The 22,669-nt window shown below is 41.3% G+C and overlaps 2 protein-coding genes across 2 annotated transcripts; both read left to right on the top strand.

The window, feature by feature from the left end:
• Positions 1-3,888: 3,888 nt before the first annotated feature.
• On the top strand, positions 3,889-18,608 carry LOC133155792 (out at first protein homolog). The gene is made up of 4 exons (XM_061281344.1): positions 3,889-4,464; positions 15,338-15,472; positions 15,543-15,723; positions 16,843-18,608. The coding sequence occupies exons 1-4, from the start codon at positions 4,252-4,254 to the stop codon at positions 17,115-17,117; spliced, it is 804 nt and encodes a 267-aa protein (XP_061137328.1). The 5' UTR covers positions 3,889-4,251; the 3' UTR covers positions 17,118-18,608.
• Positions 18,609-19,868: 1,260 nt separating this feature from the next.
• On the top strand, positions 19,869-22,344 carry LOC133155953 (TLC domain-containing protein 5-like). The gene is made up of 2 exons (XM_061281637.1): positions 19,869-20,085; positions 20,525-22,344. The coding sequence occupies exons 1-2, from the start codon at positions 19,869-19,871 to the stop codon at positions 21,031-21,033; spliced, it is 726 nt and encodes a 241-aa protein (XP_061137621.1). The 3' UTR covers positions 21,034-22,344.
• The last annotated feature ends 325 nt before the right edge of the window (positions 22,345-22,669 follow it).

Here is a 22,669-nt window from a genome sequence, read left to right as displayed (position 1 = left end):
GTAAATATCATGTTGCTACTGAGGGCATTTAACGCCCTGAAGGAAAGGCAACAGTCTTGATATTTATTGCCTTGTCACAAGTACTCACATTTTTCCAATCCACTCAAAAAGACAATACAATGATTACACCAGATACTATTTACAGTATCCTTTTATGTTGTTAGCTTTTATTGAGCTAGTGGCAGCAACTCACTTCACAAACAGTGAACAATTCTTCAAAAAAGAGGCTTCGAGTTGTTTATTGCCACTCTCTGATGACGTTAACCATTAAACTAAACATAAATCAAAGACAATTACTTAATGTGTATTTGTAACAACCACATAACTTTGCTTTTGCTAGCTTAATGCTATGCAAAAAACTACAAAAAATAATATCTCCGCTGTGGTGTTAAGTCTTTAAGCAATGACTATTTTGGAGAAACACATTTGACAGATACTATAACAGTACTGACAGGCGTATATTCTTTATCCACTGCGAAGAACGACAAATATTGCTGTCTGGGTGAGGAGCTGTGACTGTGTACATCCATACGTCTGTATTCTACTGCCCCCTAGTGGCCAAGGCAGGCACTCACAAGACGGAGCAGCACGGTGAATTGATTTCTAGCAATAGTCATGATGTACTTTCACCTTTCTTCCCACAATGCATGTTGCCATTACAACATTCCACTCCATGTGTATGTTTCACTTTGTTTTCAGTTCATTTATGGGTCACGTGGTTTCACTATCAAAGCTCACGTCGGTTTTCGTAAATAAGGACAGATCTGATTTCCGAAGAACTGCGTACATCCAGGCTATCTTCAATGAGTCAAGTTTCCGACATACCAGCATCGTTTGGGGAGTATCCTGTGTTGTCGGATCTTTCCATGCAGGCAACCGCCCCCCCATACCATGACCAGATGCAGACCAGTGAATTGTTTTCCCAGCCGCTGCGGTTTTCATAACCTTTTGTGTCGTAACTGTAGCCCATTCATCTGCTTGTTTTATTCTTCAACCCTTGTGTCCATTTACCGGTCCATCGATCCACGAGTCTGATCCTACCAAAGAGGCCTGATGGTCCACTCCACGACGCTACTTTGTTTACATCATAATAATCTAGCCTAGGCATCTTGATTGTGTGCTGGCGGAAGAGCAGCAGCAGGCCTGGCCTCTTATCTATTTGACAAGCAGAAAACCGTCGGTGCTGTAAAGCAGCACTAATGGACAAACTGTACCGCGAAGCCCGTTATCATCCTATGTGATTATCTAAACAAATGAGTGAAAAACAGCAAGGTGATGCTTGCCAGGTAGCAGGTCCACAGAAATGATAAGATCACGACCTACCATGATAGACAACAAGAAATGATGTGTTTAATCATCTGTCATCACATGCAGAGACCGTGCCAGGAAATATTCGCAGTACCATGGAACTTTAATGCCCCCAGCTATACTCCCCAACATGTTTATTTTTACACAAATGAAAAGCATGCCCTCCCCCCCCTCTACCTCGTCTTACTGTGTTATTAACTTTATGGTAGTTTCCATCGAATTCCTTCACAATAAGGGATGAGGCATTGTTCATGAATGCAGAAGTAAAATGGGTCATTTTTAAGGGGTTTTCATATATTTCTATTCATAGTGGTTTGATTTCATGTACTCAAATTTTGTACTATTCTAACGATCAGGCCTATTAGTACCTCCATGCGGGCCCGTGCGCCTCCTCGGTTCTTGCCGCTGGCCCCGGTTGGGCTCAATGTGTAAGGGGATATCTCCCGCCTGTCTGGCTGCAGGCCCGACACACTGAGCACAGCTTAAGAGGGAGGAAATATATGAAAATATCATCAGGAGTCGGTAAAGCTGCGTGATTTTTTGGCTCTTGTGTGTCTCCTTGGATCAACAGGTTTTTTGTTTTGCATGTGTGGAGGAGAGGAGAGATCAAGCCCAGACGCTGTGTCTCAACCCCCCCTTGTCCTCATTCCGCTATGATGCAGCTGGGAAACATCCACGCGTCTCTGGAGACCTTCTGTTAAAACTTAGCCTTATGAAGGAAAATATTGCTGATGTATAGCTGGTATTAGACGGTGTTAGAGCATGGCGAGCACCTCTGTGAAAATATTGTCGGAGCTCGGAAAGAAAGTGTTCAAATAAGCATGTGTCTTTTTAGTCTTGCTACCGTGAATGATGAGGTGCAGCTCGTTGGCTAAAACGTAAAAAAAAAAGGGATGCAAATCCTCCTCTGTCATAAGTAATGGTTTTCCATTTAGCCACGAGCACGTCAGTGCACATAAAGATATACACGAGTGGAATTGGAATGTAGGACGAGCGGCGAAAAGCAAACAGCTCACGATTAAGCCTTCAAAAGAGGAGAATGTGCTCCAGTTTTTTTTTTTTAACAGTTAAAGGAAGTGCGGGTTTAAAGCTGTCAATCAAATTTCTTCACGGGACTTTTGCGCTTCTATCGATGTGGACAGGTATTGTGGAAAATCGTCTTTTACGATTTGTATGCTTAAAGTCGGGCGCGCGTCAAGCACGGTTGAGCCGTACGGCGCATGCGCGCGTGTAAAATAGTAAACAATGAAGTGATTGAGAGTTAATAATGAACGTTATGTGCACACTGTGGCTTGCGTCTTTTCTTTGCCGTGTCACTGCAGGCGTCACAGTATTGCACTTTGGACCAATTTGTGGACGAAATTTTGAAATGACGCAACCAGCAAACACTGCGTATTGACAATCAATCTAATGACGAATGCTGCTGACAACATCAATTTACAGCAGAACATCTGATGTTGCGAAAGGAGTGTAAGAACATTGCGGGTGAGATTCTTGCATCCATTTTGGAAAGCTATTTGGAGGCTCTGTGTGGACAACTCTTAATGACACTAAAGAGATTTTGTTTTCTCAAGACCGTTCAGCCTACAGTTTGGTTTTCCAGGCCCTGACTAAAAAACTTTGTTTGCTCTGCCTGATGGCCTCTCTTTGTTTGCTTTCTCCTTCATTGAAGCGACCATGCCTCGCAGTCAAGTGCTGGCACATTCGGGGGTCATCGGGCCGGGGGTCTCGGCCCACCCAGAATGCTGTGCGTGTGTCGAGAGAGATAAAGACCTCAGATGGTTCAATGCAAGGATGACATGCTGTTTGCAATCGAGCATCAATGCAGTGTGGCTCTGAGATTCGGATTCAGATTACGTGGTTTTTCTCGCTTTGGTAGCTTCCATCTGATCTGAGGTTTGTCAAAAATACCAAATAGCTCCTCAGAACGCCCCACCTTTAGTATAATAAAGTTAGCTAACATGTACTCTTGAACATAAACTCCAACAATGGCATACATTTTCCAAATTTGCTGCAATTATAACTTTATTTAATGTTTCAGTATTAGTTTTATATTTACTACCCTGCACAATCTGAAGTTCATACACCCACATATGAAAGAGACACGCCCTAAAAACTATTTAAAGCATATTGGTTGGGGGCTTATGACATTTAAGTACATACAAAGACAAACAACAAACGAAAACTAACGATATTTTAATTAAAGAATATTGCTTGAAAACAAAATGTAAAATACACGGTCGTGTGAGACCACTATTGGCACGCGGGCTCCCTCTAGTGGTGTACAAAAGTATCACTTAAATAAAATTGTGCTCACTTAAAAACATCTCGTATGGTATTTTAAGTACAATACTTTATATGTTTGTCATCATGGTGGTACTTGGAGAGTATAGTATATATATTTTTTATGGTTGTACTATAAAGTTTGAGAGAAACACGTGTATACAGTATTAGAAAAAAAGAGTGTTCAGTCGAGGGGTATTATTAGTTGAGAGTGCAGAAAGGGGATCACATGAGAGGCCTCCTTCTTCTTTAGGGGGATGGGCAGAGAAGCTTGTGTGTGCGTGCATGTGTGTGTGGCTTTAAGAGTTTACTACCAGCCACCAACTCACACACACTCACACACACTAAAAGTTTGCAGTGTGGCGCTCGGAAGTGACGAGGTTGCTCAGATCCACGCGTGAGAAGTTGGTGAGCGCAGAATAACAACGTGCAACAATCGGACCGGTGAGACAATTTTATAGAACCGAAAGCTTCTCAATGGAAAAGAAAAAAAAAGGGGGGGGGGGGGAGTCGTCACAACAAGTGAAATGCAGTGATTGAGCGCTTTTGCAAAAGCGGACCGCGTACGTGATGTGAGGAGAAGATTTTAGATATGAACGCACATATCGGGATTACGCCTCCGATCTTGCAATCTTTGGGTTGGCTTTTGCGTCTTCGGGGATGTGTGCGAGCGCGACTAAGGTTCTGCTGCTGTTGCCGCTGCTTGTCGTCTGCGCCTTGGGACTGGGCTCCGAGCTGAGGGTTCGGGTCCGACTCATCGACGGGCTGGTGACTGAGGAGGTCCTGGAGGCGGACAGCGAGAAGGACACCATCTCGGTGGAGTTCAAGCAAGGAGACGGTACCCTAGTCACCTTTATGGTTGACTTCAAACAGGTGAGATAAAGTAATTTCGCATCGGACTATAAAACCTTTTTCTCAGTTTGTAAGAAGTTTTCTTTCACTGAGATTTTTTGAATCATCATATTGCTGTTGGTGGTAAATTGAAGAGTCAAAGTGTTTTTTTAATGAATATTTTCCTTGCTGTTGGTTGGAGAAGCTTGTTTAAAAACTTTTGATGCCATTTTCACCTAAAAAAAAAAAAACTCACACCGAATTATCGAATACACCTGTCACACAACTCCAGGTTAGCAAATTTTTCAATAAAAATCAAAATAATTTACACTAAGCACATATGTTTTCTATTTATCCTTAATGCAAAATCATCGAATTTGTCTTCTTAGCACCCCGACTGCGCAGTTGATGCTCCTAATTAACGTTATTAGTTGACCTCATGTGGAATTTCATTAACAAGAGCTTTCAAAAACACACCTACAGAGGGCGACTTCACGAGGGGCACATACTTCACGCATCAACGCCAGTGATTGACAGGTCATGCAGCCATTTCAATCTTTGAAACATTTTGGGTTGGGTTGCTACCACCATCAAACCTGGATCTCCAGGCTGCAAGGCACTGGTGCTAAGTACTGTTTACACCGTTCTTGCTGTACCAAATTGAAATCCATTTGTTTCCCTTTGTAATCATTGGAGTAATGCAGCACTTTGTTTCCAGGGTTGTAAAAATGTCAAGGCAGGATACCAACACAATGACAAGCTGTACAATATACACACATTCACGCTCAGACTACCCATTACCTCCTGACTGCTTTGTGATTAAATATCCCACAATGGCCTCAGATGTCCAGCTGACCACCAACAACAAGTCATTGTCCAATCTTGTCCCCCGAGGTAGAAGCAGAGCTGTCAAAATGAATCGATTAATCGACAACTATTTTAATACTTGAGTAGTCATTTACACATGTTTTTACCTTTGACTTGTCCAAATTCTCTGTCAGCTTCTCAACAGTAATTATTTGTTCATTTTTGTAGTCATTTATAAAAACAAACCAAATAATAACCGCACCAGTAGAGGAACCCGCTTTTTTTTTTAATCATTAAACAATACCAAATAAACATCAGTAAATGTAGATGGAGACGGGGGGGGGGGCGGTTTGTATGGGTTGTAATACAATTTGATGCAAAATATTTTTTCTCTCTAATTATTCGATTACCGTTTTTTTCCATGTATAATGCGCAAAAATCTGGGGTGCGCATTATACATGGGTACAAAAAACCCCCCAAAACTATATATATATATTTTTTAATCCGGATATGATCCGGAGGCCGCCATTACAGATGCGCTTTCTTCTCTGCTGTTCACTTCAAACACGCTCCATACGAACACAATGCTCTCGTATCAGACGCTTGCTCGATCACCTGCTTGTTTGCTGTCACAATGTACCCTACACAAATCCGAAACATTTCTTCGCTATCGAGTTTGCTAGCGCATGCCCAGTGATACTGACCGACAGAATAACATCCGGTTGTTCCCAAAGATGATCTTTTTTCTGAAATAATTTTACGTTTACGGACTTAAGTAGGAGTCAAAATTTGGGTGCGTATTATACATGGGTACAGGCTTTTTTCCAGCATCAACATGACATTTTTAGGGTGCGTATTATACATGGGGGCGCATTATACATGGAAAAAAACGGTAATCAATTCGGAAAATACTCAATCGTGAGCTACACTTTTGTACTCCATAGCACAAATTTCTGTTCCCAAACTGTAAAAGTCAGTGATACAAAGGCACAATCATTTTAAGGTAGCACCCTAAGGGTATAATAAATTCTTTTTTTTTTTTCCCCTGTCGAGCAGCCACAGCCTGTGTCATTTACCTCGTGGTTAGACCACAATGGTCTCTTCTGAGAAGTGGATTGCCTCTTCTTTAGGCTACAATGCAGCAGAAATTCCCCCTAACCGCCCCATAAGTGAGCTTAATTCATCTTTTTTACAGAAAGAGGTCAAGCCAGCTGTTCTTACTTAAATGCGGGATGACACCTTCCTGCTTTCACCCCCTTGAATATCCCTAAACCCGGCGCTCCCGATCGGAGACCATATTTAGCATTTTTCTAAAAGTAGCCAGGCAGATCCAGTGTCCCTTCCCTGACCGACAATCAAATTTGGAAAGATGACGCAGGCAGTGTTTGACTGTGGAAAAACGACTACTGGGAAAGACATGTCGATTTGAGGAAGCTACAAGTCCAGAGCATGCAGGGAGTGTGTGATCATGGGTGTGCGGTGGTGACGCAAAGGGATGATCGCTGTCGCACCCAAGCCTGGTGAGATGTGAAGGGGGGAGCTCGTACTAGGATTAAGTGGGGCACGTCTGACCTTTATGATCCAACGCGTCTGCTTGGCTAACCAAAACGGCTAATTTAGGGGAGAGTGAGAGAAGAGGCCATCGCTCCAGTAATCGGTGACCCCCGCCACCCCCCCCCCTTCCCTCTCTTGCTGCGCTCCCCTATTCTGTTTGCCACAATAAAGGGACATACTCTGAAGTTTTGAGCGGAGAGGCATCGCCGGGGTGTGCAGGCGGCCCCTTTTTGATGCGCACCCCCCACTCATCCAGGCGCGCATATGGTTTCGTTTATTTGAAATAGAACCTCTTATGATTGTAGTCTTCTGCTGCTTTATCTGCTCCAGTCCAAGGTCACCCCCCTCTGTTTTTTTTTTCGTCTAACTCGCGTCTTCCTGTTCTCGTTCCCCTCCATGTGTTTTTTATTCAGCGCCGTTTGCGCTATCTCCAAGATTTATGGAAAGTTGGATGAGCTGTCACTTCCAGCTGCCATGAAAATTCAAAGAGTGTGGGAAGAAGAGCGTTTTAACAGTGATGTTAAACACTTGCAGCAGCTTGGCTACGATGTGCAATTTGTATTCCAAGCAGGAGGTTAAAAAAAAAAAAAAAAGACAGCTTTCTCACCTTATTATGGTAAACTTTAATTGGATTGAAGACAAAGGATATGGGTGTTGCTAGGAAAATTGAAGCCACGATTCCACCAAGCGGCACTTGAGTTTTATTCAGCGTGATCCTATTTGGAACGATAAACGCTGATCTCACTTGCTAGCTGTGGAATCTACGTAATGCCAGTCAATGGTTTCACTTGAGCTGACCTTATTTGATGGGAGTTGTTTTTTAACCATCTTTATTTCTTTTTCTTTTAGTATTTGGACAAGCAGAGTCTGTTTTATCTGAGGCCAAGTTTCTCGGCCTTCATGCTTCTCGTCCAGGTTTTGGTGGCTTTTTGACTGTGCACATGTGGAAACGGTGATGCGGTTGAGCTCGCCGTACGAGCGTGTCATGTTGGGTAAACCTTTAGAAGGTTGCTGATAAAGTCTTTGCCTGCAGCGCTTAATCACTCTCTGTTTACGCAAAACTTGCTCATAACTTTATACCAGATGTTTACAGTTCAGCAGAGGCTGATTGCGTCAGCTTAACCCCCGGGCACGTTTGAGTATTTACAACGTGGGTTAAATAAACTTGAAACACGGGACATGCTTTTGATTGCTTTTTGTTCTCAATGGAAATTGCAGCCTATTGGAAAATGGCTTATGTCTTTTGTTGGTGAAGCATAAGACACTTAAGCCAGGGTTTAGCAACTGATCACATGACATCACGTCCGTGATCATCACCGTTCTCCAACAGCATTGATTTGCGAATGGCAATTCAGCCTGGCTGCTAGTTAATTTTTACTTTACTTTATTGCAATACAAAGTAAAAGTTACTTCCTCTTTGCAAATATAGCATTTTTATGCACAGCATTGTGCTCATATTGTATTTCTCTACTAATATTCGCAAAAGATGTTCCGATACTACAGCGCTGATACCAAATGTGTTGCAAGTTAGAAAAACATGAGGCGTTATATTTGAGAGTACTCAGCCAAAGGAGCCTGGCTATAAAGATCATGGTGAATGTTTGACAGTATGAATTCATATTTCATAAGAGCAACTGAACCAAATTGTTTCCCAGGTGTAGGTTACCTGTCTTTTCTATCTAGATTGTGTTTAAAGTGTTATGGTTACGCCCATCTTGCTGTAACAATGAATTGAGAATAAAGCGCACAATGTGCACGGGGAAATGGAGAGCTGCGGGGATTTGATTGGCTCCCTGGTTATCTATGACACACTTTTGTGTCTTTGAGCTTTCCCCACTTGTGACTCCTACTGTAACTTTCAAGCTGCCAATTTCCTTTTGGTGAGAAATGCTGGTGCTCGCCAGTAATGTACTAGCTTAAGCTTTTTCCCATGACTATCTCTTCATCACATTTTGGCACCATCTCTCTTTGTCGCTTGCCCAATCTTGTACACTTTTTTTCGAACAGCCAAGAGTCACCTATTCCAGAAAATGTTAATTGCATCATTATCATGGCGTGAATTCACCCCTATGATGTTATTAAAGCTCAGAGGGACTCGTTATACTCTTGAATGTGTGAAGTCATTCATGTAATCAAATCCAAACGTGATTCCAAAGAAGTCATCCTGGCCCTCAACCTAAGAAAATACAATGGCATCTCAAAATCCCATTAAGTCGGAAACTGAAAAAACAAATCAAGTGCAGGCCCTGGAATTGAATGGTAGCTAGCAAGCTACGAGCTAAGCTAGCTTTGATGTGTCGGCACTTATCCGAGTTGTTTTGCATAATACTAGCAATTAGCTTCTTTTTACATTTGTTTGTCACTTAATGGTGGGAAAAATGATCTGGGACCACATATTACTTGGGGTTAGCTTCTTTTTACATGTAATGAAATATCGTTTGACAAGTTCTACTGAAGTCTGAACTGACCTTTAAAGTTCAACAGCTACTTTGTTGTAGCTCTTTCTATAGAACAGAACTTTGTACATTCATCTTTTAAGATCAATCTTAAAAGGAACTGAAATAAGTCGAGTCATTGTGCTTTGGATATCTGGATTTCATATCTGAAAACGCAAGTCAGAGAGCTTTAACCAAGCCTTCCTGTTCCCCTTTCACTTAGCCGCTCTTTGTTGCCTGGTGACTTAAAAAAAGGCCTCCTGTGTTCTTTTGGTGGCCCTTGGGGTAGCACATGGGGGCCCCCTTTGGCCTCTCATGGCCCCACGTTCCCTAGTGATGTCTTTATCCTTCATCCTCCTCCTGCCGGCAGACCAGATGTTCCTCTGAAATGCTGTAGATGAAGAAAAAAAAAAAAGCTTTAGAGAAAGACCAGTTTTCATGCACCTGTTTCAGCTCTCACTTCCTACCCTGTGACCACAGGAACTCAACATGGCTCCCAACAAGCGTTCTAATCTGTTGGCGACAAAAAAAAAAGCCAACAAAAGTCTTTTGAACCTTACCTGCTTGTTTGTATGTAACCTGCCTGAGCAACGCGGGAGAGAAAAAGATTGAAGATAAGCAATAACAAGGAATGACATTTGGAATAAATTTTAGAAATGTATCGTAAAATAAAACAGGCTCTTATTGTTGTAAGGCTTATCTATTGGCGTGTGTTGCAACAGGATATGAAAACAGCAAGACGCCAGTTAAAGGCTGAATGGGACGACAGCCCTCTCCCTTGTTTATTTCTTATCTATTGACTTCATTTCCTTTCCTGTGAGCTGTCATTTCCTGAATTCCAAATTTTCCCACACACCGATAATTGCATTCTGTGTGGCAGTGATTTTTTTTTTTTTTAAAGGTTACTTTCCATCGTTGACAAAACAGAACAGCAAGGACCTCCTCTTGATCTGTATAGTTTTTAACGCCATTGACTTCCAAAGGCTTTGCTCTTTGGACAGCCAGGTGTGACCAAGCCCAAATGTGACTCCACATTCCTGCCGTCAGAGTCTCTGTAATTAGCTTCAAGTCAGGCATTTCTTAGCACGGAGCTTTTTTTCCTCCACCTCCTTTTGTGTCCCCTTTGTTTCTCGACATGATCTTTAATCCCTGCTGTGCACCTGAGTTCTTGTTTGGGGGTGAAGAGGGGGGGGCTTCTGCCCACCAAGGCAAACATCCTCCCCCATCACGTAACATCTCAACACTGTGTTGTTTTAAAAGGGCAAACAGAGACTTTTAGGTGGGTCGAGGATAAACATTGGATCGTGCAAAGTTTCTACAAACAGAAGCCAAAAGGGGGCACCTTCTTACATTTCACTTGCTTGCTTTGTAGCTTCCAATATGAGAAATCACGATTAATGTAAGGCAAGAGATTTTGGATCAAGACCGGCCGAAGCTAGCAAAATACGACCATGATCTGTACGAAATGCGGAATGTAGGAGCTGGGCTGTATCACGTGAAAGGCTAAAATGTTAAATAGCCACTTTCAGGAAATTTAGTTTTGAGAAACTTTGCTGAAAATAATGTTCAGGGTTATTTTTAATTTCACTTCATTTAGTTTAAGCATTATTTTATTTTATTTTTTCAATATTTAAATGACTTTTACCAAAGCTTGTCGGGACACTTGATGTTTCATAAGTCTGATTACATAATTTAGTATTAAAGAAATGAAACAACAATTTTGATTAGATTTCAGATTTGTTTCATCGCATTTCAAAAATAACAATATAGTGATTTGTCTTTGTTACAAACACAATAAAAACATACTGATTAGTTGTTTTTTTTATTAGTGGGGTGATTTTTTTCTTTTTGGTCTTGGTCTGGACCTCCAACTGTTTTGACCCTGTCTTGTCTCGCTTGTCGTTGTCTTGACTACGACACTATCGAGAACTATGTACCAGGTTCCCAAGTAGGCAATGATTGGCTAGTTAGTAGTCTAAGAGAAGCAGAAACTCGGGAACGTCCGTTTACTTTTGGTTCAAGTGACGCATTAACACAACAAATCCAAAAGGTGGACTGGAACGGAAGAGCTACAGTGAGACTGTCATGTTTAGGTCTGTACTCCAACACAGTGCCAGATGAGGAGTATCTGATTATTATTTTTTTCTCATGTCCCCATGTGATTCAAACAAACATTCCATGCATGGTCAATTAGCCACAAAGCTGTGCCATTATCCAGATTGAGGCATCAGGACTCCCCAGGGACCATCCATCAACCTTATCTGGTTCTTTAGCGAGGATTGGAAACCGTGATTGGCGGATGTTTTGCTCACCTACTAACCCGCTGCTTTTATCCAATGCGTGCGTGTTCATGCATGTTTTGATTTTCAATGAGCATGCTTGCTAAAAGGGTGACCTATAGCATTGTTGGAGCGCTAAAACATTAATGTCACGTTGAATTATTCGTCGGGAGAGTCGGCCACGCCGGGTTACGACTACAGTGGCTGAGAATATTCTGGGTAAATGGCACCCTTTGAGGCTTTCAATAGCCTTTCTGTGCACCTCTTAAATAATCGGGCCCACCGAAGGTAACGCGGCAATGAAAGCGGCACCCGACTCCTGTTTTAATGGGCCAAGTATGAACCACTTGCATGAATGCCCGTTTGTGTTTGGCTACGGGCCAGCGGTGGTTTTGCCCGCAAAGTCTTGGGTGTGAGGAAGCAACGCTGAGGAATCTGTAATTGTCTGGATTATTTACAGCCATGATGACATTTGTAGCTCTCTGGTGGAGAGAAGCCTAAGGCTACACCATTCTTCTTCTTTTTTTTTTTTTTTTTAACAACGACGGAGACAGTTTAATCTGTACCGTCCATACTTGAAGAAGCTCGATGTTGGTGGGCGAAAACATCAATTGTATATGTTAAAGCGGTGTGTTTAACATACTTGCTGAATTATTTTGAGCTGGAGTCTCTGTGTTTAGATTTATGGAATCCTATAGAGGGAGTCGTGGCACTCGTAGTAAAACAGGTGCTTGGGAAGTTTGAAAGACTTTTTGCTTTGATTTACTACCGGCAGCAGTTTTACTTGACGCTGTGATGAAATTTAATTTGTACTCATTTTCATTGTCGTTGCAATTAATGCATTAGTTGTGTATTCTCCATTCATGTTAGGTCTGCACATTATATTCTCATTCTACGTCTTCCATGATTTCGTCTGTGAATAATTTAGTGGAAGTGCTGGTTTTGGCCGGCGTACGTCCGTCTCGTCCAAGCGAACAGCTGAAGTCGACCGCAAGTGAGCGGGTATTTAGGACAAGATGATGTCATTGGTAGAAGTAGGTTTGCTTGTGAAAGCCCAACTGATTATTATCTTAGCGTCTCCCAAAGCACCAAGATGGTAACATATTATTATAATTTTTTTTTTTTTAGAGCCTGAAACCTTCATCCCAATAATAGTTGACTTGAGATATTCATTAGGAAATTTGTTTAATGACTGCATCCCCTCAGGTAAAACTGAGTAATTGTCTAATTTTTTTTAAGAAGTCAAAACACACCGTTTTATGTCAGGTCCCAAACAATTGTGCACAAACATCAACACAACACCAATAATGTTAAATTGATCATTTAATGAGCTGAAAAAGGTTGCAAATTGATAACGCTGTCATTGATTAAAATGATTCCTCACGTGGCTAGCTATACCCGCTAGTATTGTAAGTCATGTTTCATTAAAGTAAACGACTACGTACAATGTATAATGATAATAAAAACAATAATTAATAATAAAATATTGCAAAAATGTATCCTTTCAATTGACACAAAGGAAATGAAGTCAAACGCCCATCTGGGTTTGTTTAATTGCCTTAAGAGGGCACAACCACTCGAAAGCCATTATGTTTGTTTTGCTGTTTAATGTAGCGTCTTCAATCCCAGTTGCAAAAGGTTAAAGGCTCTTTTTAAATGGCTCCATTGTGATTTCATGAAAAAAAAAAAAAAAGTTGCCCTCTTTTTTTTTTTTAGCCTTTTGGCAAAAATCCAAATAGCGGCCTTTGGAAGTAGACAATCATTCATGTGGACTCATCGTGACACGGGGGGATTGTGTGTAAGCTGTTGTCACTTCAGCAGTGTTCCGACTACACACAGTTGGTACAGCTACTCTTTTCCTCTGTAATTACCCAGAGAGCCTCGGGGCACATCCATGCGGCTGACATGAATGCCTCCCCCTTTCTATTGCCTTTCTCGGCTTTGCACACACAGTGTAGCAGCATGTGCGTACAATACGGGAGGTCCCGAAGTTGCTGAATATGATGTTTAAATGTATGTAGATCATAAATGTCAATGTATTTAGGGTGTGTCTTTTTTTAGAGCTGGTCATATATTTCCCAGCTTTGCATGCATATTCACACATAGGGAGAACTCAACTTGCATGTTTTGTGATAACTCTGCACAAGAAAGCTGGAGTCCACATTGGTGCTCACATAACTGCTAGTACATTGTGTTTCCTCTTGCAGATATTAAAAAAACAAGTTTGGAGCACTGAATTTTTACTTTCATCTAAGTGAATGTCATAAAGTACCATTTGTCTTTTCCAATGGGGATGGCTCCATTGTGATTGTGTGGAGCGGAATGTTTTACTTTGTGGCTCAAACAGCTTAAGGGGAAAATAACTTTTTCCCCATATTTTTATTCAGAGTTCCATTTATATTGAATGTTTTCCTCCTTTTTTTTGCACAATCCTTCTCACAAATTCACATAACAGCAAAAAGCCAAATGATAAAAGAGCATTTTTAACTTCCTGCCTTTTCCTTGCCATGCATGAAGTTAATGTCACACAAAACTGCTAAATCAATATTTGCTCAGCAATTTGTTTCTAAAAGGTCAAATAGTGTCACATGATGATGTTTGCCTTCATTGTGTACTTGTCGGACACTCTCGAGCGAGAAAAATCCTTTGCTGAATGAGGAACGTGCAAAGCGGAGTAGTAAAAAATGCTTCTGGGGGGGCTTTGCATTCTTGTTATGCACGCAGGAAGTGGGAGTGCGGCTCATTAGGGTTATCAGGGGCATGTTTATTTGTCCCTCCTGCTTTTGCAGACTAAAAGCTTCTTCTCTGCAGCCCGTTTGCTTCATATGAGAGTGTGAAAAGCGGAGGAGGGGTGTTTAGAGACAGTGTGTCTGTCTCGGTGGGAGTAGCGGAGGGGGGGGGGGTAATGTCAGATGAATGGGAGGACAGGTCTCCTGTGCTAGCTGGAGATTCCCATCATCCTTTGCATGTCCTCTCACAAAACTCTTTATGGCCTTGGCTCCTGATGCCAAATCTTGCGTGTACTTGCCAACGACAACAAGGTCTTTTTTTTTTTTCCATGGATTTTCCACTATCACCATTTGCTACGTCTGCAAGGCCCCATAAAAGAGGAGGTTTGAATGTTTTTAGCATTTACAGGAAGGGAAAAATTCAGTCAGAGGCTATTTGAACAATACAGTCACTGTCTGTTTTTTTTTTTTTTTTTTTTTTATATATATCTAGTCCTAGGTTTACATTGCCAGTTTCAATTTTGACATAAAACTACCAGTATTAGATGTCGTGTATTTAATCAATCCTCATAACTTTAAGTCTGCTAGCTTAATGTTAAGAACACAAAATACAATACCGGACCTAGCGTCATTGTTGCCATGATTACTGCTGTTTAATTATGCTATAATAAATTCAATAAATAATTGAGCACAAAAGCTGCAGCAACACATATTAACAGAATAAATGAATAATAGTAAGAATGAAAAGAATAAAAACAATTCTCACGTGCATGTATTCTTTATCCTCTGTTAAAATAAACGCACACACGCGCATACACAAACACACACACTAGGAGTAAAATGATAATAGCCATTGGCGCAAAAATGACACTCATCAAAATTAATGTTGGTGTTGCAAGTGGAGCTGGAATGGATTGATGACATGTCCATTTATTTAAATGGGGATTGGTGTTTTGAGTTATGAACGTAGTCACGCCGTGGAATAAAGCACAAGTCTGGGCAGCACTTTATTTGAAATCATTCCGAGCTGCATCATTGTGCAAATGAATGGTTAAAGCCCACATTGCTCAATGGAAAGTCGTCATTGCTCATCTCTGGGTTCTCTTGGCAGGAAGTAAAGGTATTCCGATCGCTAATCCTGGGCGAGCTGGAAAGAGGACAGAACCAATACCAGGCCCTGTGCTTCATATCCCGCCTGGGCCGCAATGAGATCATCCCTAGCGAGTCCATGGCCCGCCTCAGACAGGTACCACGTGGTGGGCGACCATTTCCATGTCAGATGCTGATTTATATGTACGCACATGTGATCTTTTTAGAAAAACCCTCACGCCATTCGTTTGGCGGAGGAGCGTCGCGGGCTGGAACAGCTGATCATGAGCGCCTCCGTCAACGTCAGTCGGGCTTGGCGGCTGAGCGGCCACATCCACAACATGTGTGGTGAGGCCCACGAGGCCATCTACACCACAGAGCCTGACGTCAAGCACTGGCTGGACAAAGGTCAGGGCTTGCGTTTCTTTGTTTAGCTTTGCCACTTTGCTCTTATCGCAACTCTGATGATATGACTACTCCATTTATCTTGTTGATGGTACTTTTACTTACTTTGATAAAGTTTTGTGTTTTATTTTCGTATGTTTACATTCCTAATACCGTAATTTCCGGACTATAAGGCGCACCTTCAACGAGTGGCCCATTTTAAAACTTTGTCCTTATATAAGGCGCACCATTAATGCATCATGTCAGATTTTTAATCCAAATCAAATCATTCTCCATTTTAGCTTTTTTATTCCAACTTCAGACGCAACAAATTACTTTATAATCACAAAATAATGATCCATAGTCTTTTTGATTCATGATTCATAGTCTTCAGCGGGCCACTTATGATTGATTTCATGACACAATGCTTCGGGCCAGTTTAAATTTTGGAATTTGGTCCATATAATAAGCGCACCGGACTATAAGGCGCACTGTCGGCTTTTGAGAAAATTTTAGGTTTTTAGGTGCGCCTTATAGTCCGGAAAATACGGTAAGTGTCCTTGTTTCTGATTACCGATATTTCCTATTCGAATGGGGCTGAATAATTCATCCACAGAAAATTGACATTGCGGTGTAGCAGAATTTAATTTTCAAAATTGTGTTATTTGAAAGATATTGTTCTATGAAATACGAAAAGTAGAAGTGATAAAGACCTTTAAAACTTAAACGCCATATTAAATTGCGATACTTCGGGTAGAGGAAAAAAAATAAAATCACAATTCGATTACTTTCCAAAATGTCTCAACGGGAATTTAGACCTGTTTGAACAGCCGCCGATAGCGAAGGAGACCACACAAAAGCATTCGCTTGTGGATGCTTGTCCCCGCATCGACACAATGAAATCCAAACAGTATCGGGGTGAGGAGAATGTGCTTGAAAGCTTCACTGTTGTCCTCTTCCAGCAGCGTTACAGCAAGCAAACAATGTTGGATGGTCATGCTCCTGCGTCATTGTCTGTCGCAGACGCATCTTCTTTGCATGATAAAGCTTCCTCATTTGCCCTCTTTGTTGGGGCTACTTTTAGGCCCGCCCCAATTTATTCTACTCAAAACATTGATCTAACTTGTAAATCTTTCTTTGCAGGCGTTGATGGCTCCATGTTCGAGGCTCTGCCTTACACGTCGGTGGCACCTCAATTCCAGGCCTGTCACGCCACTAAGGACCTGTGGCAGCCATGTTTGTGCACGTACGGCCTGCGCCTGGAGTGGTACCCGTGCCTGCTCAAGTACTGCCGCAGCCGTGACACCACAGGCAAAGGGTCCACCTACAAGTGTGGCATCAAAAGCTGCAGCAAGGGCTACCACTTTACGTACTATGTTTCGCAAAAACAGCTATGCCTCTGGGATGAGGAGACCTAGTTAGACAGTCATTTTATACGATGAGTGAAACTGGATCAGGTGGAGCTGCGGCGAGTTCCAGATGTTGACGCTTGGAAAGAAATTAAGGGAAAAAAACAATCACTGTCAGCCATTAAGTGATTTTTGCCTTCACTTTGGAGGGGAACTTGTCGCCAGGGATGATTAAAAACCAGCCAAAAAACGCTCATCAACGAAGGAAAACTCGGATGGGGATGTGCCTTCATCGGACTTGAGGAAAAACACTGCAGTCTTGGTTTCCCAAACTGTGGGTGGAGGCTCAAAAATGGGCCCAGAGGGGATTTATGTTAGGGTTAATCAAACAAACGACAAACAATTAAGGTTTGTTGTAATAGGTTAATCTCTTGTGTTAATTTATCTACGATACTTTTTTTTTGTGAGGAGTGGAGGAAAGCTTCCCAATGCTGGATTATTTATTTCGCTCGCATATGGATTTTACTGGACTGTCTTTTTCTTTGATTATTTTATCATAACCATTTCTTGATGTCATTTTTGCTGTGTTTTTTTAAGCAAGCTCAGTCAACCACGGGTACTCAAACCACAAAAAGTCTTCAAACTAATCCTGCAACATTTCCATTTGTGACTTTTGTGTTTTCAATCTTATAATAGGACACTTCGTTTGACCGCTTGAACCAATCATTTTCGGGCGTTGTTCTCGGCACTCACATGATTGTAAGTGTGTGTCGAAATAAGACAAAGTCAAAGGAAAGGTTGTCCAAATGAAGGGTGTAATGTTTCTGTGGGTGAAAAGAGGCTCCATTCAGGAAGACCCACTGCAATGTTGGCGCTCACATTCTTACTAAACAGGAATGTGGCCTTAGAGCTGCTTATACTGCCACCATGCGGTCATTTCTAACACGCTCATGTTTACGTCCTCTTCCCGTTTGAATGACATTTTGTTCTTTATGCAGTTCAGCTCAGATGTGTGCTCATGTATTGTTCAAGGAGAACTTCTTAAACCTGTGGGACCAAACAAAGCAATAATCAAACTTTGTCTCAGTCATATTGCGAAAGAGCCAAACTTTTAAATCTGTGGATTTTTCCAGAGAGCAAGTGCCTTAATATTTCTACCTTTGCTATGTGTCTGTGTGTGTAGGTTAGCATTTAATAAGACCTACCATGCAATTCTAAAATTTAATAAACCCACAACTGTACGGTTGTATTATAATTGTCATACATTTAATATGGTGACATTTTACCCAGCCCAGTCTAGCTCAACTTGTATTTTTTTTCCTTTTTTTTGTTGCGTAAAGGAGGTTTTAATATGACATAAATTTGTGATATAAGGAGGAAATGAAGCCGTTAGCTAATGTGCCATTAAAGAATTTCGTTTTATAAGGTTTGTTTTTAAAAAGAAATTGCACTGTATTGTCTTGATTTCCCCCATTAAGTAATATGGACAAGACTTAACCACCTCTCTACTGGAGCAAACCTTATTTTTAATAATAAAGGATATCTGTTTATATTTTTTAATCTTTTTTATTATTTTTTAGCATCCATCGTCTGAGTTTATTTCATAATCCACATGTACTGCTTTCGTTTGACCGCATGGTGTCGTTGTCGTACCAGAAAACAACAACATAAAAACAAAGCATCCATCTATCGTAGCGTGAGGTCAAGAAGACAACCGTATTACATGGCGAGAAGGAAAATCGAATAAGATCGCGAATTGACGAGTTAAAATGTCATTAGAAATAACAAATAATCCGTTTACTCACAAAAGGAGTAGTCTGCTTCGTGGACGTTTAACTTGAGGTTGCGAACGAGGCATGAAGATGAACCCTTGGACCACAGTTAGCAACGACATCGAGCTAAATTTTATTCGTACTGAAACATAATTTCATTATTAAATATCTGACGTGACGCCATCCACATGAGCGCCATCAAGGTAACAATTATTTTTAACCCCTTGTCAATATTTGTAAATGGGAGGGACGGTTTATGAGCAGGTTAGCTTGCTCTTGCTAACTAAGCAGCATCTCATTGTGTTGCATTAATGTCCACAGTCGAGGACTGTCATTTGTTTGCCTTCTGGGTGGGACATGTGATAGTTTCTTAAAAACGCATTCGCGTTGCTTAATGTCATTTAAAAATCTAGAACAGCAATTTACACCACTCATTTCAATGGGTACACAGTCAAGTTGTTTTCATTCATTTAAAGCTCTCAGGGAGGGTCAATCTAAGACAACTGCAAAGTTAGTAGTTATGTTTTAAATAGAAACACAAAGTCAAAAAAATGTGGGTACAGTTTCTGCAGCACGACATTTTTATTTGCATGTCAAATGTGCACTTCGGTCACTCCAGTTTGCAGAGCACACAAAGTCCTCAAAACCGTGATGTTTTAATGATGCATAAAAAGAACAAGTTCCCTTTTTAAAAAGACTAAATTTAGTTTTGAAAATGTATTATCGAATTCATTTAACCTACTTTAATCCCCACGGAAAGTTTCCAACAGACATTTCCAAATTTGTTGACATAACTTGCTTAAGAAGTCAAAGTCTGAGGCCCAGTCATCTCTCATCGAGTTTTGCATTGTGCAAGGAGAGGCTCCGCCGCCCATGCAACAAGAGCCAGCTCGTCCAGCTGCATGGTACAAACGTCACAGGCGGCGAAGGAACGTCCCCCTCACCCCACCAAACCTTCAACTGTAGTGCTATTCTTGCACAAGCAAAGGCTAATTGTTGTAGAAGGAATACCACAGAGCTTGTACTGTAAACGATCTCATTCAGCGGGATGCTCTCGTTGTCTTCAGAGGGGAACATGGTTGTGCTCGGGGCGCTCCTGAGCATCACCGGCTGGGCGTCTCTCTACTTGGCATTGTGTCACGCCAACGGCCGCCGCAGCGCTGAGTGGAACTGTCGCCTTGTCACCCTGCTGCATGGCATCCTGGTCATTTGCATCACGGCTTACATCGGCTACGTGGATGGACCCTGGCCCTTCGCCTATCCAGGTAGGTTGCTGGTCAGTGGTCCTCAAACCTTCTTCACCAAGAACCTAACACTATTGTGACCAATATTAAAACACAGAAGTAAAGTAGGTGTTTATATTCATGTTCCTCTGAATTTAATTTTGATAATGTGGTCTCAAACTGAATCTGGAAACGTATCATGTCCCATGTATTGACTCGTTTCTTTTATTTGAATTGTTCATTTATTCTCAGTGTAGTAGATGTCACAATTGGCACACTGGCTCCCTCTAGTGGTCAATGAAAGAATCACTGTCTTAATTTATTGTTAAAAAAAAGTTTGTTTAAACATTTATCTAAGATCATACTTTTATTCAACTTTTACATGTATTTTAATTGAATCAGCTCTAGCTCACCCATGGGGGGGAGTGGTAAAAAAAAAATATGTCACTTACAAATATTGAAACTTTTGTTTGTGTGTAAGGTACAAAGAACACACCTTTGCAGATAAGTGTCTTGTTGCTGAGCCTGGGCTACTTTCTCTTTGACATGGCCTGGTGCGTCTACTTCGGCACCGAGGGAGCCGTCATGCTGGCCCACCACACCATGAGCATCCTTGGAATCCTGCTCACCCTCTGGCTGGGCGAGTCGGGCATCGAGGGCTGCGCCGTCCTCTTCGGCAGCGAGATCACCAACCCGCTGCTGCAGGCGCGTTGGTTCCTCAAGCAGACGGGACGCTACGGCACGCCCCTGGCGCACACTGTGGATGCGCTGTTCGTGCTGCTCTTCGTGCTGATGCGGGTCTTTGTGGGAGGCACAATGCTGTACTGTGAGCTGATCTCGCCAAGGCCCAGATTTTTTATCAAGTGCGGGGGCGTGGCCATGTACGCGCTCTCTTGGGTCTTCATGGTGGACATCGTTCGCTTCGCCAGCCGCAAGATCAAGACTTGGCAGAGGGAACGACAAGAGGCCGCCAATGGAAAGAACGATTAAATGCTGACAACTTCAGTGTAATGAGATGAAAATGGGAGTTAAATATGCTTTAGGCAGTTATTCAGACTGAACCTTTTGTTTAGTTGTTGGGGAAAAACAGCGCAGAGGAGGTTTATGTGGCTGGAAACCAAAGCACTAGCAGATGTTGCACTTGGTTACAAGTGTCTCTAATGGCGGCAACTGTTGGTGTGCGCATCATGTAATAGGCATCATTTTTGGATGAGTCATTGTTGCCCAGAATCCAATACTGTTCGGTGGAAGCCCCAAACTTTGGAGTTCAACCAAAGTCTCAGCTTAAAAAGAAAAAAATCAAACATTCTGGGTAATTAGCATCAAGTTGAAAAAGAGAAGTTTCCCAGAAGTTTTTTATTTCCCCTGGAACCTTTGAATAGTGAGTAGGTTTAGTTATGGTTTCATCATGGGGAATTTGGGTTTGTGGAATGTTTCGATGTTAAACAGCTTGATTGTAATTAATGTGGCAAAATGTTTGCAGTCCCGAGGTTGGGGGTTAAATGAAGTAATCCAATAAATGGATTGATTTGACTTTGAAGCTTCCACTAAAGAAACAATGTTGCTCTTGGTTGCAATGTTGAATGAACAGAGCAAAAAAGTGTTCCAAAAAAAGGAGACACTGTTTACAACTTGTGATCTCCTCAAACCATGTGAGTCATATCGAAAACTTAGTGTTTTGTTTTGTATATGACAAACTGTGAACAGATTTGGAAGCCTTACTCAGGGAGAAATATTAAACAACTTTAACTTTTTGTTTATTTTATTCAAATTCATTCATTCATGTTTTTTTCTTGTGTCATATTGCTCTGACATACTTTCTATTTGTTAAAATCATAGTTATGAACTGTTATTAGTTTTGGTTAAAGGTGCTATGAGGCAAACGCTTTAATCTCGATGATGATGGTGAAAGTACAATATGTAAATATGTTGTCTTTACATTTATAATATGAGTGTACAGTGTTATTTCATTGCTTCCAGCACAAGTCTGTTTTACCCAACTGCCACATTACCAGGTGAGGAACATCATTGTGTATATAAGGAGAAAACAAAATGTCTAACTGTTGTGCCTTGCTATTCCCTGTATGAACATTGAAAACTAGTGGCTAAATGGGAATTTGTGTTTGGTAAATAAATGTTCTTCAATTGCTCAGTTGTACCTCGGTGGTAGAATTCCCATTGATGTCCACTAGATGGTGCTACTGTTTAGCAGTGATATGACAAGTGACGTGGATCCACATAGAAAAGAACTGTAAAGTTATTTTCTTTGTACAAAATAAAGTGCTTTAAGGACACCTTCAACTACGTCATCATAGTGTCTATCCATGCATCCACATAATTTAATAATAATATAATTGAGTACATAATCATCATTTAGTAAGGGGAGTTTAAATTGTTAAATTTGTTAAGGGTGACACGTCAGATAACAAATGTATGATTGGCATTGTCTTCCAATCGTTAGAAATAGTTAGATACACCCATAAGTCATAAAACTAAAGTAAAATAGCCATGTGATCAAATTAAAAACACGCTTCAAAAACAGCCCTTGCTTTGTGTGTCATGTGACCTGGTGTTAATTGGTGGTGAATGATATATTAGTTTTCCATAAAATAATATCTACGTATGA

Source organism: Syngnathus typhle, linkage group LG6 (assembly GCF_033458585.1).
Source record: "Syngnathus typhle isolate RoL2023-S1 ecotype Sweden linkage group LG6, RoL_Styp_1.0, whole genome shotgun sequence".
Taxonomy (NCBI): Eukaryota; Metazoa; Chordata; class Actinopteri; order Syngnathiformes; family Syngnathidae; genus Syngnathus; species Syngnathus typhle.
The sequence above is the reverse complement of the archived record's forward strand: the minus strand, read 5'-3'. Positions and strand labels throughout refer to the sequence as shown.

Excerpts from the sequence above, each read along its gene's own strand:
- LOC133155953 (XM_061281637.1), top strand. The coding sequence starts at position 19,869 with ATGCTCTCGTTGTCTTCAGAGGGGAACATGGTTGTGCTCGGGGCGCTC. Across the intron at positions 20,086-20,524 it reads CTGGCCCTTCGCCTATCCAG|GTACAAAGAACACACCTTTG; the intron begins GTAGGTTGCTGG and ends TTTGTGTGTAAG.
- LOC133155792 (XM_061281344.1), top strand. The coding sequence starts at position 4,252 with ATGTGTGCGAGCGCGACTAAGGTTCTGCTGCTGTTGCCGCTGCTTGTC. Across the intron at positions 15,473-15,542 it reads CCATGGCCCGCCTCAGACAG|AAAAACCCTCACGCCATTCG; the intron begins GTACCACGTGGT and ends TGATCTTTTTAG. Across the intron at positions 15,724-16,842 it reads CAAGCACTGGCTGGACAAAG|GCGTTGATGGCTCCATGTTC; the intron begins GTCAGGGCTTGC and ends CTTTCTTTGCAG.